This window comes from Tachysurus fulvidraco, chromosome 2 (assembly GCF_022655615.1).
Source record: "Tachysurus fulvidraco isolate hzauxx_2018 chromosome 2, HZAU_PFXX_2.0, whole genome shotgun sequence".
In the NCBI taxonomy this organism is placed as follows: domain Eukaryota; kingdom Metazoa; phylum Chordata; class Actinopteri; order Siluriformes; family Bagridae; genus Tachysurus; species Tachysurus fulvidraco.
In genome coordinates this window covers 13,843,067-13,861,516 of record NC_062519.1, presented here as the reverse complement: position 1 = coordinate 13,861,516, position 18,450 = coordinate 13,843,067, and the positions used below count along the sequence as shown (strand labels likewise).

General features: G+C 38.8%; 1 protein-coding gene across 3 annotated transcripts in view; it reads left to right on the top strand.

Moving 5' to 3' along the window:
• The window catches only part of acap3b (ArfGAP with coiled-coil, ankyrin repeat and PH domains 3b), a 49,964-nt gene that overhangs the window by 6,322 nt on the left and 25,192 nt on the right, over positions 1–18,450 (top strand). For all 3 annotated transcript variants that reach the window (XM_047809951.1, XM_047809950.1, XM_027176492.2), the window contains exon 2: positions 18,352–18,409. In XM_047809951.1, coding sequence (XP_047665907.1) covers positions 18,352–18,409 — 58 coding nt within the window. The remainder of the gene's footprint in view (positions 1–18,351; positions 18,410–18,450) is intronic.

Below are 18,450 nucleotides of genomic sequence, written 5' to 3'. Positions count from 1 at the left end.
CACTAGTTTTGTAAAAATCACAAGACAGCCCAAGGATCCGAAGCTCTTATAAAAGAATTTTGTCTCAAATCCCTCTGAAAGCCCTCAGGCTTTTTCAGAATGTTGGAGCGTTCACTTACATCACATTTGCACATTTTTAGCATGACCAAGAAGCCTTAGGAAAGATGGTTAGAGAGACTGGCAGCATGGTAAAGAGAACGTTTGCAGTTCCCAAAACCCAAAATGACTGGGTTTGCTTGTCAAGCTGTTCGCACTGCCGGTGTTGGCTGTTCTGGCAGCGGCGCATCAGAGAAATGTGTTGCTGTTTAGAGTGCAGCCATAATGCATGCAGGACTCAGCAATGTTTCCTTTGTTGTTGCTTTTTTGGCCGCAAATGTATCAGTGAAATATGAGGAAGGCTAAATAGGCAACATGTGGCGTACATCTGAAACATCCAGCTTAGTGATGTTTTACTTACTAATGTGAAAAGCTTACAAACTGTAGCCCAGAGAGGCTTCTGCAGAAAGCTTGAAATATTTGTTCTAATCGTCTAGTCTAAGGCCTTTATGTGGTCACCGAACGGCTTACCCCTTTGCGGATAACAACGTCATGCCAGTTATACTCATAGCACATGAATGATTTATTTCAAAGGACAGATTCTTTGTGTTTTTCGACAGCTTAATCATCCTGGAGGATCAATAGATCAATATAGATAAGTAACGCTCAGCACTTACTGTCGTGTCAGATCCGTTCTTGCTTAGCCACTTTGTTTAATTTCAAAACGTTCAGTAAGTATGTGTCAGAGTGTATTGTAATAGTTATTGATGGAGGTGCTGGCTTTTTCTTTGTGTCTCCTCTTCTTCTTCCATTAGGTGTAATCAGGAAACGGGGCAGAATGTTCAGCGAGACATTTAGCGTCGATTAGCCGTCCAGCAGCCAGCTAATCAATTGCTGATTAAAGCCAACTAATCAATTAATTTATGGATTAAATAACAGCATATGGTTTCTGGAATAAAAAAAATCACTGTCCATTCAGTAATCCTTCTCCCGCTCTATCAATTATGTCTATAAATATCAAAGACACACCTTCTGCCTTTGTTTGTGGAAAGTCATTAGCTTTCATTTCAAATATTTACTATGAAACCAGACCTTGGTGTCCTTTTAAGTGGCAACCCTGTCATTACCTGTTCGGTCTGCCCTGAAATACCTCTATGAATCATAGAAAATATTTGCGCTTAGACTTTGCCTTTGTTTGTGGACATTCATTCAATTTAATTCTGAGAATTTGCTCTATACTGTACTGAGATCTTAATGGCCGTTGAGTATTTATAAACTAGCCTAGTTTGACGGCAAACCCGAAAAACACTGTAGTGTTGCTATAGAAACAACCTATTACAGTATAATGAGCTCATGTGCTGTACTGTGGTACTGTATTTGATCAGTTGTACTTTATCATGTCAGGTGAAAGCAACACACAACTGTTCAGAGGTTTTGTTAATCCAAAAGGAAAGAAAATTTTACGTTTGCGTTTTTTTTGTTGTTGTTGTTAATTCTGTACAAAGTTAGTTCCGATTTTTTTTTATCATGACCCTGCGCTCTCAGTGTGAATGTGCATGAGTGCGAATCTTTCTCTTTACCTTTCAATGTGTCTTTTTATTACCCTAGAGCTAAAATGACAACAGAAAATATTTCTAGCCTCAACGTTGCCATTAATAACAGCAGTAATGACGGTTCTCAGCCCTGCTTTTCTCACCATTGGGGGATGTCTAGGGTTGTTTAAATACATACGTATAATTGTTGCAATTTAGAACTTAATGTCATGAAAGTAAATAAAGTTCAAGTTGTTAAATTTAGCCAAATGTAATTACTAATGAAAAGAAAAGAGTAGTAATCGTGTATGTCGGTCGGACTCCATAGTTTGTCAGCTCGGTTATTTGAGCAAAACTGCTGGAGGAAAAATGTGCATGGACGTGTTTCAGAGCCTGGAACTAATCCAATCTAATAAAACAGAGTCAAAGTGGATTTATATATGATTGCAACGTGAGTTAATGCTGATGTTTATCAAGAGAATTGGTGAAAACGAGTATTTACTGTATATGCAAGCTCTCGATACATTTCACACATTTTCAGCTAACTCACTGAAGTCCTTAGTTCTCAGAGCTGCTCCGTAATCCAAATCCAACAATGAAGGATTTCATGAGACCCAGAAGATAAAATAACATCCCCTTTTTCCTCTCTGAAGCACATGTTTCACAGCCTGGAGGACCATCAATTTTCCACAAGCCATCTCTAAAGCAGGACCCGGTGGGAGCCGGTGTTGGAAAATCCAAACAGCTGAAATATTGTCTTTTTTTTATTGGATGGACTCAAGGCAGGAAGGAAGTGCATGCTTAGTATACAGCACATCCATTTTGGTTCGGTTCACTTCAGATTCAGACCTGGATGATGGTGAACTTAACAGCTTGACCATTGGGAGAAAGCAGAGATGTTCTCTGAGAGCCAGAGCAGCATCTTGGCTCTGGTCGTGAACTGTATAGTCGCTGACCAAGACTTCTTCACATTCTCAGTGTATCCTGTGAACTGTGGTGAATATACATTTTAAAGTGATCCTGACTGTGGGGTTAAAAAGTATGTATGTAGCTTTAGTCATCACAAGGTCCCTTATTTCTCTAAGGCTGTATTCATTTTGTAACCACAATACAGACTTTAAACTCAACAAAAAGTAATGCGATGCTTTATGAGCCTGATATTAACATAAATCTTACATCACTAGTTAATAGTATTGTATAGGAGGACAGCAGATCAAGTACATTTATCAAATCCAAATTTGCAGTGATCAGTACAACTACTATAGGACTATACATGCTGCAATATTTTGCCTATATTCTAGACTCGGAGGATTAGGCTAGATGTTCAAGGCGATGCAAAGTTAAAAAAAAAAAATTCTTTGTTGAAAATTCTATTTAGTTCTGTCTGTAAATATTTACTTAAGTTTTGGGTTTGAATGAATACGGGACCGAGATGGTAACGATGCATCATCTGTTCATTCATATCTCATAGACGAACATATTAGTAGCTCACAGACATGTTCTTATAAGGGTTAACTTCTGTCTTATACAGATTACATAGTATATTAGAGACCACCCTGTGTGTTTGTGTAAACCTGCCCAGAGGAACCTCTCAAAATCTTTACTCTGACTTATGTGAGTCCTTCACATCTCTCTCCCTCTCTCTCTCTCTCTCTCTCTCTCTCTCTCTCTCTCTCTCTCTCTCTCTCTCTCTCTGTCTCTTCATTTCCCTTTCCACATCCAATCTTGACTTAAAGCACCCCCTGAGGTCTGGACAACAACAGTGCTCATTATATTTATTTTCTACACCATCTCTTTTATTTTCTTCCAAGACTTCAGTGATTTTTATTGGGTTGACATTTTAAACTTGAGCACAAAGACCGTGATGGTCTGAAGTCTCGGGCCATTTTAATCACATCACATTTCTGGTATTGTGCTTTATGAAGCGGTGGCCTTCCTAACCTTCCCCATGTGCAGCTCTATCCACGTTCCTGCCTATACAGCTTACATACAGCTGTGAACATTCTGACCCTTCATTTCCTGTTCAAAAAAAAAAGTTTCACATATTTCCCTTGCTACATAAGATCCTTCCTTGAGAACATCTGTATGTTTTTTTAAAACATTCAGCTCCCAGTAGTATGATAAATTTGCGTTTGCGTAATCGCTCTGAAACACAGCTAAGCAGAGCCTCTACAGAGTAGTTCATCTGAGCACATGTTGCACGATAGTGACTTGGCATAAAAGCAGCTCCATCTAACGAATTATAGACGCTTTGAATAAAAGATTCGGTTTTGTTATCGCTTTAAAGTGTAGAACAAATGCGGCACCGATTTGTGCCGCCATCCAAGATGGAATCGGTGAAAAAACAAGATGGGTGTGATTTCTAACCGTTCCAAGCGATGACTCAATTAAACGGTTCAGATCCCACTGTTGATGGAGGACAATGAGGGTTGAGTCAAGAAGTCGACTCCCTGGGTTCCGTTCTCGTTTTGTGTGAGAAAGACTCCAGGCTTGGACTGTTTAGAGAGAACCTGGAAAGAAACCCAGAAGTTTCTCCTTCTGTTTTTCTGTCTGGTTTTGTCTTTTTTTTTTATCCCTTTGCTGGAGCTACATGTTTAGGCTTATCTTTTTGCTCCAGCTCCTTCTGCCAAGCACAACAACCCCCGCCAAGACAATTACCCATAGATCCAGCAATCCTGAACTCTATAGAGTCCTCTTATGATGGCCAGTACTCCCTTTTTTCCGGCAGTTGCTCACGTTTTGGAGAACCGGAGGGCTCCGGCCTGTCTTTCTTTCTCAGGATTAAGACAAATGCCCGGTGTGAGCGTTTCTCCTCACATTCTTCTTAGTTGTGGTAATGGGTTCATGACTGTACAGAGAGTGATGTTTGATATTTGGTTGAAGATTAGGAATGTTCCATGTGATGATGTCCTACCTGTATATTTATAAGCAGGTCTTTGTATTTAACTTTCTCTCTCTTTCTTTTCCGTATCAATGGGCCACGTTAATCATGAATATGTTATCATGTTCAAATAAATCAGTTCAAATTATGCAACCGATCACTAGTTATTTCAGTTTCATACGAAATTTCACACAAAAAAATCTAAATTTGAGAAAATTTGCCGGTATTTTTGCAGATGAATCTCTTACAAAGATCTAAAACAAATCCCTATTCAAGCAACTCAGACTAGCTCTTCAACTAGGACAAATGATGTCTGTATATAAGGAGAACTTCACCGTTTACTCTTCATTTAGACATTTTTCCTTTTTTTATGGCCATCACGAAATGCAAATCATCTGTGTGTGAACAAGCTTGGGACTACAGTATATGAGGTACCATACTATGTAAATAAGGATTAATTAACATAACATAATCCTTTTTTTTCTTTGTTTGGTGTAAGAGGCTGAATTAATCTAAAGAAACATTACATATTCACTAGTTAGTTTGAGGTGACGATGTACTGTACAGTAGGACCTTCTGTTGTAATGCTGAGCAGTCAAAATCACAATGGAGTCTCTCTCTCTCTCTCTCTCTCTCTCTCTCTCTCTCTCTCTCTCTCTCTCTCTCTCATCATGGACATGTTATTGGTCTCATATGGAGCAGAAACCACAGGTCTCGGGCGTGTGTTCAGAGTGAAAGTGCTACACGGGTGGGCCATGATGATGACAACTCGTGCATTTTTTTTGGTGTGTTTTCAATGTCCTGCTGTTAGCTTTTTCATTCCTGTAACTCTGGAACGTGTTAAAATACCGTTCTAACATTTTTTATGTTATCCCTTGTGTTTGGCATCAGTTGGTAATGACTGTTTTAGTTTTGGATGAGTTAATCAGCACATTGAAAACTGCAGCGTGGTGGTTTGGAAAATGTAACCGAGACCTCAGCACACACTTTCCTATATAAGCAGCCACCTTTATGCGATGTGTACAGTATATGGTGCAGAGTTATGGTACTGCTACACCATATGAGCAACATCCTCAGTTTTCTCCTGATGCCTTGTTCTATTTAAAGGACTAACCGCTGCCAGAGGCAACACTAGAATTGGATTAAAAAGCCTCCTTGAGCCTTTGACAGATTCTATTAGCAGTAGAGGATGAAATGTATAAATGATGCCCAGTCGTGACCGCCTGCCTTCATGAATATTCACTTTCTCAGCAGATCCTGGATCAGCCTTGATCATTCAAATGTCATAAATACAAATTGGGTGGCTAATGCAAATTTTTGGCCGTCAGCTTATTTACGCGGGCTAAAGAGTGTGCTTGGCCCTTTTTTTTTTTTTTTTGCTGTATATGTTGGCCATGAGTGTGGAGTTGGGGAAGATCCATCTTGTATAACCTATGGGAAATTCTGTTTCATTGGTCATCTTGTAAAATACGCTTGTCTGGAGAGCATCCGGACTCTCAAGTGCTTAATTTGAGTCACAAAGAGACTGATGTGCAATTAAATTACACACACATCTGGCCAGTGCATTAACAAAGTAAATGCTTTGTGCGATTTTAGTGTTGTTTTGAGATCATTATTTACAGTATCACGCTGTACGACAGGATCCCAATACTGTACATCTATAAGAGAATGTCTGGTAAGGTTTTCTCACTGTCAGATTATACAATGAAGATCTATTTGAAATAAAATGTGTACATTCTACCTAAAATAAGCTTGAATAAACAAAAACACGCCCTTAGTATATTGGTACGTTGAATTTCGTAAAGCGAAGACGGGATTTTAGAGAAGCTCGTCGTTCCACAAAATGGAAGACCTGTGAGTTTTTGGTAATCAGGATTTTCTTTTTGTCCATAAGCATGCATGGTGATTTTGCATGTAGCAATGCAATACAAATCCATTTTATTACATAAATAATAATCATGTCATGTTATCCTATTGGTGGATTGTAATCCAAAACCTGCCATAGCAAAAAAAAAAATGTTCTCATGACTAAGATGAAGGAATTCGAATCTGTCCAATTTAGAGCTGAGATCTGGCAGAAATCACAAATAAGCTTGCACAAATATTTCTGGAGGTTTTAACGCGCTCAAGTTCTCTTATGTAAGGAAACCATAGTGAGGATTTCAGCTGCATTTCAGAAAGGAAAGGAATGCGTCTTGTCGCAGCGATTACAAACCAGCCAGCTCACGACCTTACACAGCATGTCATGTGATGGCAAAGCAGCTGTAGCATACTACTCCTCTCTAAAGTGTGAATAAACCAATGAACAAGTAGACATTCAGATGGGAAAGATGACTGTTTATTTGGTTCGAGCGTAGAGGTTTATTGTTATGTACTACAAATCATGCCGTGAGAACAAGACTTCTTTTCTTGGCTCGGTTCTTCATCTGACTTTGGGAAAAGGTGCTATTTTCTCCCCCTTTCAGTTTACTAGGGAAATGTCTGAGGCCAATACAAACCAGACCTCGCTTCTCAACACGATCAGCGCCTGAGCACTTCGGTCAGCTTTTTCTTCCAAATATCCCTCATGTAAATATGCCGCTCCTGAGGGAGCCATTCTGTGAATCACCTTTGGGTCGTGTCACTTTCTCATGTCTCATCTATTCCATTCTATTTTCATTACAGCCGGAGATGGAGAGTAACGTCACTTATAGCTCTGAAGGTTCTCATTTAAGATTAGGTACAGGAACCAGGACTGGGAGGATAGTTCAGGACAGTGGGTATGTTTGACAAGAATGTTTGGCTTTGCCTCTATTTTCATATTTAAGAAAAGTGCAGGAACTCATCAGAATGTGTGTATTTACCCCACGCTCACTGTACATGCACCGAGTAATAGCTGATGGATGACACCGAGCTCCACCATGATGATGAAAGCTACTCACCATAATGATCTCATGCCATTTTTTTTGTTTCTCATCCTCCACCTTCATGCTATCTGAGATATATGACAAACACATTCTTGTCTTAACTCTGGACCTGGCCTGAATATAGTGGAGAGTAGATGATGGATGGCAAACTACAAACTAATTTTTCAGTCTGTATGCTTTATGGTATACAACTACACTAATCTTTTACAGTGTAAGAGAAACAGCTGTTATGGATTCTCTCTACTGTACCATAAAGCCTGAAGTGGTTAGCATGATGTAGTTTCCGTGCAATCCAAACAGCAGGGAGACTCCCAGAGTCTTGCTAAGGAACGTGGGTCAAATCCCTGTCATTATCCCATGACGGAGATTCCGGCTCTGAAAATTGCACCTTGTGGGAGGAAGTGAAATCGGGAGGTGTGACACACATCGACATGATGCTGCTTTGATGCCGAAATAATACTTCATCTATAAATATAGTTTTACAGTGAATGCTTTTCAGTCATTCATTCATTCTTTCATCTTTAAGCTCTTTATCCAGACCAGGGTCACGATGGAACCTGGGCATATGCCAGGAACACTGAACAAATTAATACCCTACAGTGATGTCTCTATTTTACATTCCCTTGAGGCTAATCTTTAATCCTAATTAATTTTCAGTTCTTGAACTGATGTCTGTAAGTGTTCAAACATTTAAAGGAACATTTCAGAGCAAATGTGTTCCACGTGAAGAGGTCTGCAACCCGTTTTCTCTGTAAAGACACAAATCAGCAAATAATCTTCTCTGGAAAAGTCTTTGGCTGACTTCTATCCGTTTCCTCCATTCACATGATTTTTGTTTATTGTAAGGGAATAAAAGAACCACATGTCTGATCACTGGCCATTTGGCAGGAAATGGGTACCGTTCACTCAACCTGGCCTGTGTAACTCTGTGGAGGAAACAACGGCGCTTATATTTTACAGATATTCTTCTCTGATTCAGCTTTATTCCTGTAACACTAGGGGAAAATACATGCTTTTAATATCTGTATCAAAAAGACTTAACATGGTTTTTAAATAACTCTTAATGGGATGTGGTAGCCTAGTGGTTAAGGTGTTGGACTATCGATCGGAAAGTTGTGAGATCGATTCCTACATCCACCAAGCCACTGCCGGGCCCCTGAGCAAGGCCCTTAACCCTCAATTGCTCACTTGTATAAAAATGAGCTAAAATGTAAGTCGCTCTGGATAAGGGTGTCTGCTAAATGCTGTAAATGAAATAAATGAATGAAATAACTCTTAAGAGAGGTCTAAAACCTGTGCATGTTAGTAACCAACTCAATATTGTTCGTTTGTTTGGACTGATTCTTTCCTGTTCTTGCTCAAATACTGTTTTTGTGTCCTGAAATAGATGGTGATGTTGGGGGATGAGACATTTAAAATATGCAGAGGCAGTGAGATTTTTGAATCCACTTTGCACAAATACTATTTTCAGACCTTCAGCTAAAGACTTTGAAGTTCTCTTCTTATTATATGATGTTTTTTTTTTTTAAATATTCACACTCAGAGGCCATTTTTGTATCCGGTAATTCTAACATGCTGCTGTTGTTCTGTATTATGCTACGGTGTATTTTATTGTCCTTCCAAGTCACTGTATGATCAGCTAAATAAATTAAACAAAAGTTGTACTGTACATGGCTCATTACTACTGTTGAGGTGGAGATTCGACCGGTTAATACAGTTGAACTCTAGGATCTCACAGGAATTCCTAAAGGATCGAGCAATATGTAAGACGTGATATTTCTTGACACTCAGATGGTTCAAACACAACTGACTGAATCAGAATCAGGTTTATTGGCCAAGTGAGTTTACACACACAAAGAATTTGGTTCCATCTGTTTGTGACTCTCAAAAGTCCAGACATAAATAACACTATGCTATACATTTAGCTTGGATTATATAAGATGATACAGACGATGTGATACAATATAGACAATATGAATATTAAATATGAATACAGAATATTACAGATCAGTTATGTACATAAAGTTTGAGAAGTGCATGGTAGTGCAAATAACAGTGTTGTACAATTTTAGGCTTTTTGTACAATATACAGCAGCAGTAGTGTGTGTAACACATATGGATGATGTGGTGATTGACAGTTCTGATAATGCAGTACTTATAGATATGAAGCAGGGAATATTATCAGGGTGATAAGGGGCCTGGGGAAAGAAACTGTTCCTGTGTCTGGCGGTTTTGGCAAACAAAGTTCTGTATGGCCTGAGAGAAGGGATGAGCTGAAAGAGGTTGTGTTCAGGGTGTGAAGGGTCAGTGGGGATTTTTCCTGCCCGGTTTATGGTTCTTGTATGGTACAAGTCCTAAGGATTATTTATTTTTTCTGCTGTTTTTACTGTGCGTTGGAGTCTTTTTCTGTCCTGTTTTGTTGCTGTTCCAAACCAGATGGTGATGGATGTGTACAGGACAGATTCAATGACTGCGGTGTAGAACAGCATCAACAGCTCCTGTGACAGAACGTACGTCCTTAATTGACGTAGAAATTACATCCTCTGCTGGGCCTTTTTTTATGATGGAGTTTATGTTGGACTCCTATTTCAGGTCTTGGGAAATGGTAGTGCCCAGAAACTTGTATGACACCACAGATGACACAGGACTGTTGGATATTGTAAGGGGGAGTAGTATTGAGGGGTCTTTCCTAAAGTCCACTATCATCTCCACAGTTTTGAGGGTGTTTAGCTCTAGGCTGTTCTGACTGCACCATAGAACCAGACGCTTCACCTCCTGCCGGTCTGCAGACCCATCGGGACAGAGAGATTGATTTTACGTTGGCCGAATTTTAACGTCTCTTTGCAGTTTGCACTTATCTTATCCAGAAGAGGTGCCAGGTTTTCATTCCAACCAAGCAGAAGCCATACCTGAGTCTTAAAAACCAAGGTGAACAGATTGAACAGGTGGAATCAGATGTGCTCTGAATCTTCTCCTTGGTTGAATTGAAATCATTTGATGGAAAAGATTAGAAAACTCTGTTATAGATTCACACATCCAAGTGATATTCACACAAGGGGTCAGAAGATTCAATGGTTCTGTCAGGTTTTTAGTTATTCGTATTCCTAAAGTACAGATTGAAATCCTGCAGGTGAATGTAACATGGGTTTTCACAGGACCGAGAGGAGATCGGCAGACATCGATTGGAAAGTTCGGCATCCTGCTGTAAAAACCTTGGGATTCAGCTCTCCCTGTCGCAGGTCACAGACACTCGCAGCAGCACAACGGCTTATAAATATGCTTCATATTCAACCCTACACCTTACACAGGTGTAACCACTCATTCACTCATTACTCGCTGATTCTCTGCCACTCCTCCTCCTGTATACAACCAGTGCTTGACAATACTCTCGCTCGAACACTCACCTGACCGTACCTCTTTTATTAATTTACAATTCCGGTGCTCCTTACCACACGGTGACAATGATCTTACGTCTTTAGTTATGGAATAAAAACACTGTCAATAATAATCGTACGTAATTCAAAGCATTTGTGTGTAAATTTTAATTTTGCAGAGTTGGATCCCAAAATTTACGGCCACGACAGTTTAGAGATACGAGATTTTGTGTGTTTGTTCAAATACAACTCCAAAATGTACAACTATGACAGTTTACACACACAACGCTTCTTTTCACAACACCTCTTTTTCACACACGAAAACGGTCTGCGAAACAACTGTCAAAAATACGTCATCACGCCAAGCGCTCACTCATCGTCTCGGGTAAGTTGTTTTTTCCTTCCAAATTCGGACATGTTTAAGGGTTAGTTATCACTAATAACAGAGAGGAGTAATATTACAGAGATAGGTTAACTATAGTAAGTAAGATTAGCTCTCAGAGTAAGGTTACATTAGGTGCTTAAAGAGTACAGCTGTTTAGGAGGTCATCACTGCAGTCTGTAGCATGATGAGATAGGCCTACATAAAAGACACACACACACACCTCACACCTAGCCATTTCCTGCTGCACTGACTGCCCATTTGACTTGGTCCTTCTTACTTGTGCTGACTGTCCACTGATATTGGACTGGTTCGCCATTTTCTGTTGTCCAACACTTAAGGTGTTGGTCAACATCGACACCAGATTCAGGGCTGAGTGCAAGATGTCACCTAATGGAACCTGATAATCAATAAAATATGACTTTAACACTTAAGCAGTGAACACATATTGCATGACCTGTGTATGCCAGTGCATGTACACAGCTGTTAGTAAGTTAACACTTAAAATTGCTAATTCTTTTATGTAGGCCTATCTCATCGTGCTACAGACTGCAGTGATGACCTCCTAAACAGCTGTATTCTTTAAGCACCTAATGTAACCTTACTCTGAGAGCTAATCTTACTTACTATAGTTAACCTATCTCTGTAATATTACTCCTCTCTGTTATTAGTGATGACTAACCCTTAAACATGTCGAATTTGGAAGGAAAAACCAACTTACCTGAGACGATGAGCAGTGTTGTAATGTAACGGAGTAAAAACACTTTGTTACTGTACTTAAGAAGAAATGTCACGTATCTGTACTTTACTTCGCTATTTAAATTTATGTCAACTTTCACTTTTACTCCACTACATTTCCTAGATAAAATGTATACTTTTACTCCATTATATTTCCACTAAGCATCTTCGTTACTACAAAATAGAATCAGAAGAAATGTGTGTGACTGCAATAAGAGAGGTTTGGTGAATCACTACTCCTAGATTGCATTGCACGCTGTACGGAGAAGAACAGGTACGCGCAGCGTGCACGCGCAGTCAGAGCTGGAGGCGTTAATGTATAACGTTAATCAGAAAGCTGCAAATACAGCAACCAAAAGCAGTGAAATTTCACAATTCTTATTACCAGAGTTGTAGCACAAACAAAATATTAATGCAAACAATCCATACAATACTAAATAAAAATAACATTTATTGATTTGGTCTTTGTGAATATTTGTTTATTAATGACTGCATTCATTGGACACACTGTTTGTAGACAATACACACATACATGAACTGATTTGATTCAAGACTGGCATCCTTACATCATGCATACAATTTTGGTGTCCACTTTTGCCATTTAATAATACCATAACTTTTGGCTTACTATGTAGTCATATAATATATAATATAAAACTCTTCTTGTTTTAAATTCTCACTGAGGGCTAAAACCCCTAAAGATGAAACCCTAGAACCGTCCCTGATCTTATACCTACCGAAAATCACTGAAATTTTACTTTTACTTCAAATACTTAAGTACATTGAATATCAGAAAATGACTTTTGATACTTAAGTACAGTAAATATCAGATACTTTAAGACTTTTACTTGAGTAGTATTCTAAAAGGTGACTTTCACTTCTACCAAAGTCTTTTTCTAGTATGATACTTATACTTTTACTCAAGTATTGCTTTCTAATACTTTATACAACACTGACAATGAGTGAGCGCTTGGCTGCTGATCCACCAGTGGTTTCAAAGAGGGCGGGGCACATGCGCACTTCGTGGAATCGATTCATCTTCCCTCGGATAGTAATGCCTGTGAACGTTATGATGTATTTTTGACAGTTGTTTCGCAGACCGTTTTTGTGTGTGAAAAAGAGGTGTTGTGAAAAGAAGCGTTGTGTGTGTAAACTGTCATAGTCGTACATTTTGGAGTTGTATTTGAACAAACACACAAAATCTTGTATCTGTAAACTGTCGTGGCCGTAAATTTTGGGATCCAACTCCGCAAAATTAAAATTTACACACAAATGCTTTGAATTACGTACGATTATTATTGACAGTGTTTTTATCCCATATTTAGTCATCTTTAATGATCTTACGACAATGATCGTCACGTGTTTAGATTCTTGGCTCTAAACACCACGTTTACAATAGAGATTTTTAAGAGAGTGCTGAACAACTGGACAGTAAATCTTACAAAACAAAGTCTGAACTGCAAAATACTGGAGGTACATTGTCTCTTTGCTGACTGGCTATACCAGTCAGTCTTCTCTCTCTAAACAAGTTTGTGTTGCCTATTGAGAAAAAAAGAGATCCTCTGTTCTGTCTGTTTTTTTTGTTTTTTCCCAAACATAAAGGGACTCGCTTTTGTTTCGCCAGCTCATAAAGAGAAGTCTGTAAAGGGCAGACACATGTGAATATAGATTGATGTTCAGCAAAACGCACAGCCGTCTCCCTGAAGGCCCCGGTCATCAGGCGGAAGAAATCAGCCGCTGTTGTAGCCAATTTAGGTCGTTTACTAACAGCCTGGGCTTTGTCCGTGTTCCAGGGGCCGCACAGATGCGGGAATGTGCTGAGACAACGTGGCATTTTAACCACACGCAGGTGCTCTTCCTTCTGCCTGTGCCAGTGCAGCTTCCCAGTATTCCCAGTAAGGGGGATGTATAGGATGTATGCATTTGGCACCGGCACAATGAATTTCTGAGTGGATTTAAAGGTCAGCTTTTGCCTGGGGCAGGGGTAATAAATAGCGAGTGTGTGTTCAGTTTAAAAAGGGTCAAGGACATGGAGCCAAATTAATTAAGTGGAAAGAGTAGGGGTTTAGTTGTGTAGTCTTTTCTAAACAGAAATTGCAAAAGCACGAGTAAATTGTTTGCTTTATATGCAAAATGTTTTTCTAACAGAAGGTCGGATATCATTCTTATCCGGGGAAGCACACATGAACACTTTGCTTTTCCTCTAACAGCCTAAAAAAACACGCTAGTCAGGGCCTTTTAGGAACCATAAAAATAAACAATGGACACAACAACAGAGTAGAGAAGTAGAATAATTTAGTGACCACTTCTTGTTTCACAAATAGGGCAAAAAAGGTGACTGATTTGTAATGTGTAATTATCAATAGGACAATGTTTTTTCATGATGAGTGTTTATTAGATGATGATGATGATGATGATGATGATGGAACAAATTATTGCAATTTGCGATATAAAATGTTAACTGAGCCTTAAGAAAATTTATTTAGTTGGTTTTTTTTTTGTCGGATTCTTGGCATTATTGTATAAAACACCATAAAATCATACTTAGAAAAATGTCTTGGTTTTAATAGTAATCATTTCTCTCAAACATTTATGCGGCAAATTTACTAACCCTCCTGTGAAAATATAAGATAAGCATAAGAAATGCTATGTTAGGAAAATGTATTGAAATTTCTATTATTTTCATTATTTTCATACAGGGTACCAATCATTTTAAAAACTGAGAATATAATATAAAGGATTTATGTCAGCAGTGTTCAGGTGCATGTTAGAGTTTTTTTAAATATTATTTTTAAGAGAATTGCATTGTGAGAATGTATTGTGGTTGTATTGAGTGTCTGATTTAGCAGGTTTGAGCCAGTATGCCAGCTTTGGCCTGAGATGAGCTGGAAAAACACCGTGTGGTAGAAACACGTGGGGCTAAGAATAGTTCTCAGATGGCCAGAAGGTTTTTCATTGCTGCTGAAGCAGAGATGCAATCAAGAAATCCTTTGCCCATGATTACCACCATCATTCTCATCGGTTTTATTTTCATTATTTTGGCTAGTTTCTCATACAGATGTGAATGCGTAATGGTACGGGTGACATCTTAACGTTACAGCAGGTCATAATTGTGAAATATGATCAGTATGGTTCAGCCAACAGCTGGTGCAGATCAGCGTTAGAGAACCGAGCTCTCGGATGGTATACAGTGCTATCACGTTTCATTCGACCTATCATGAAACAACTTGTTTGTTGAGATCTCTACATGACATGTTGAGATTCAGGGAGGTCTTTTCAGCTCAGCTGTCTACGCTATAGTCAGGTGAAAATCACAGGAATGTGATGTCCATCTCAAAACTGACAAGTCGCGTTGCATTCCAGGCTGCTTTTCTTTCTCATTCTCAGCTGTCTCGGATGTCAGTGTTAAACCCAACAAAGGCCACGACCACAAAATTCCACTTGAGCTTGGAGACAAGCCTTTATCATAATTTTTTTTTTTTGCAGTACAGCAGCACGTTTCTAGCATCTTAGCCTAGATCATGCAGCATTTGGCTGGGGAATAAGCCAAACAGCCGCTGTCAATACCACACCTCCTGAACAAGAAATATGTTTACTCACCCTTTCCCCAGAGTCATCTTTTGCCTAGAAGGAATTATTGCCTTTACGTACGAGTATTATGTTCCATACACTTCCACTAGTGAGATTTCCTCTGAGGGTTCGAAGTTGAACCTCGAGTCTTGACTTTTGTTTAATGAGTCCATGCTGTGTGGATAATTAGTGCACTCAGGAGGAATGGGCCCTGCCATAACCTCTGTACCCAACCGTGCAGTTATGCATAGCACTTAAATGCACACAATAGGTATTTAAACTGTGCCTAAATGGATTTATTGCTGTAGGGTCTGCTGTGTAAATTCATGCAGCCTGACAAATATGTATTTCTTTTCTAATGGGGAAGCAGTAAAGGGTTAGGGTAAGTATACTATGCATAAACTGAAAGTAATAAAACTTATACAATTAAGCTGAAGAGAATTAACTGAGGATTATTGATTGGTCTTGACTTTATAAGTGCACTTAGCAGTAACAACACACCCACTAACACCACCGAGGCCTTTAGGGTTGACATACAAGCCGTCCCATGAGTGCACATGATCTTTTATTTTGTAAGTGTTTTGTGTGTGTGTGTGTCCATATGTATTGAGGACAGCTGTGACTTCACTTGATCTCTCGCCTCAGAGCTGGAGTGATTACATCAGAGGGTGTTACTGCCGTTTGTATGAAAAATGTGAAAGGGGAAGAAGTAGTCAATGTTACTGTTAACTGTACAATAGCTCCATTGTTCAGATAACCAGAAGCTGCACAGACACACAACATTTGGTGTGATTTGATCAATAACCTGCTCTAACTCTGTAAGTCTTTGTGAATCCATTTCCCTTCATTAGAGCAGCAATGATCCTAAACCATAGTCAACAACATTTTACCATTATTGCTCATCGCAGCGTACGTTACCACTTAATAGTCTAATAATAACAATAATAATAATAATAATAATAATAATAATAATAATAATAATAATAATAATAATAAATCAGAGCTGAGCTTCCAAGTAAATTATTTCATAAATCACACAAGCAATATCTGCAACAAAAATAGAAACAAAAATCACATAGAATCTTTTACATAAATACAAACGGTTAAGAAAAATAAAAATTGGTAAAATCAAGTAATGATATATCAGTCTACATTATTCAACATTATTGGTATCACAAATTTATGCTAAAGTCGTCATTAAGAACATTAGCCAAGAACTTGGGTCAAGCTAAACACTCAACAAGAACAGAGAGTAAACAAACTCCCACATAAAGTCTGTCATAAAACAGAAACATGGAGCTTTCACCTGTTTTCCTTCTTGACAGCGGTACATCTGTGTTTTGTGTTAGTTCAAACCAAGGTAGTAAAACTGAGGTTTGGTCTAATATTGTGTATATATATATATATGTGTTTGTATATATATATACATATGTATACATACAGTTAAGCCCAAAATTATTCATACCCTTCTCAGTACTCAATAGAAAAGCCTTTATTGGCTATTACAGCAATCAAACGCTTGATATATAATTGCTGACCAGCTTTTTTCATCTTTAGCAATGAGCTCCAACTCTTTCAGGTTGGAGGGTTTCCTTGCCATCACCCTGATCTTTAGCTCCCTCCACAGATTCTCGATCAGATCTAAGTCAGGACTCAGAAAAACGTTAAACGCCAATAGGCTTTTAGATACCTTTAAATCTATCGTGTCGATGTCAGCCGTTCAGCTTCAGAACAGATTCCCCATATCTGTCATATATACAGTACATGTTATGATCCATTCACAAGCGTTCTAATGAATGGAATCGGTACGATAACGTTCTTATTTATTTGGTGGACGTCTTTTTTCCGCTCGAGACAGGACGCTTTTCAACACCAGCATACCGCTGAGCAGTTAGCGGCCAAATAACGTCTCCAACAGTCTTCTAAACATGAGCTCCAGAGAGTTATCCATCGAGCTCAAACTGCTCTGAACATCAACTGATATTAATTATGTTGAACCGCATGCTTACAGTGGGAAGCTACTGACTCATGTTAGCTCATGTGGTGATGTTTTGTGTTTGGTTGCTACTGAAAGCTGAGGAATTCGCTTCAGTCTGGAGACAGATGCACAATGTAGAGTCTGAGCTGAGCTGTTTGTTTTTTTTTCTGTGTTATATAGAATGCTTAGTGTTATGTGCTCTGAGTTTACTAAGCTTTTACTAATTACTACATGAACAAGGCAAAATGAGCAGAGGACACTGCGACTGTATTGTATTTGTGTGCATGACACCGTTAGGTCTAATTCTTGTAGCTCTATAGCTCTAACTATACTACTGCACTGTATAGGAGGAGATAATGTATGGGGTCATCATCAAGTCTTCTCTTCTCTTCTCTAATCTTCTCTAATCTTCTCTTCTTTTCTCTTCTCATCTGTTCTCTCCTCTTCTTTTTTTTACTCTTTTCTTCTTCTATCTTCTCTTCTTCGCTCTACTACTTTTATCATCTCCTATTTCTTCTCTTCTCTTTTCTTATTTTTGCCTCCTCTCTTTCTCTTCTCTTCTCTTCTCTTCCCTTCTCTTTCTCTTATCTTCTCTTTTCTTCTCTTCTCGTCTTGTCTTATCTCATCTCATCTCTTCTGTTCTCTTCTCTTCTTGTCTCCTATTTCTTCTCTTCTCTTTTTTCTTCTACTCTTATAGTCTCCTATTTTTTCTCTTCTCTTCTCTTCTCTTCTCTTCTCTTCTCTTCTCTTCTCTTCTCTTCTCTTCTCTTCTCTTCTCAAGCAGCCACATGTTGTGAGTCTCAATATGACTCTTCATCACTTCTTATTATTTAAAGATTTTCACAGCTAAACTGTGATCACAGTAAATTAAGCAGGGCCTCACAGGGCTACAGCTGTTTCTCAGTATCATGATGATGCCTAATAAGAATGTGTGTCTTTATTTTTCCCTTCCAGAGCAAATATCGATGAGGTGGAGACAGATGTGGTGGACGTCGAGGCCAAACTTGACAAGGCACGTGAGATTAGAAATATCTTGGCTTTTGCTTAACACAC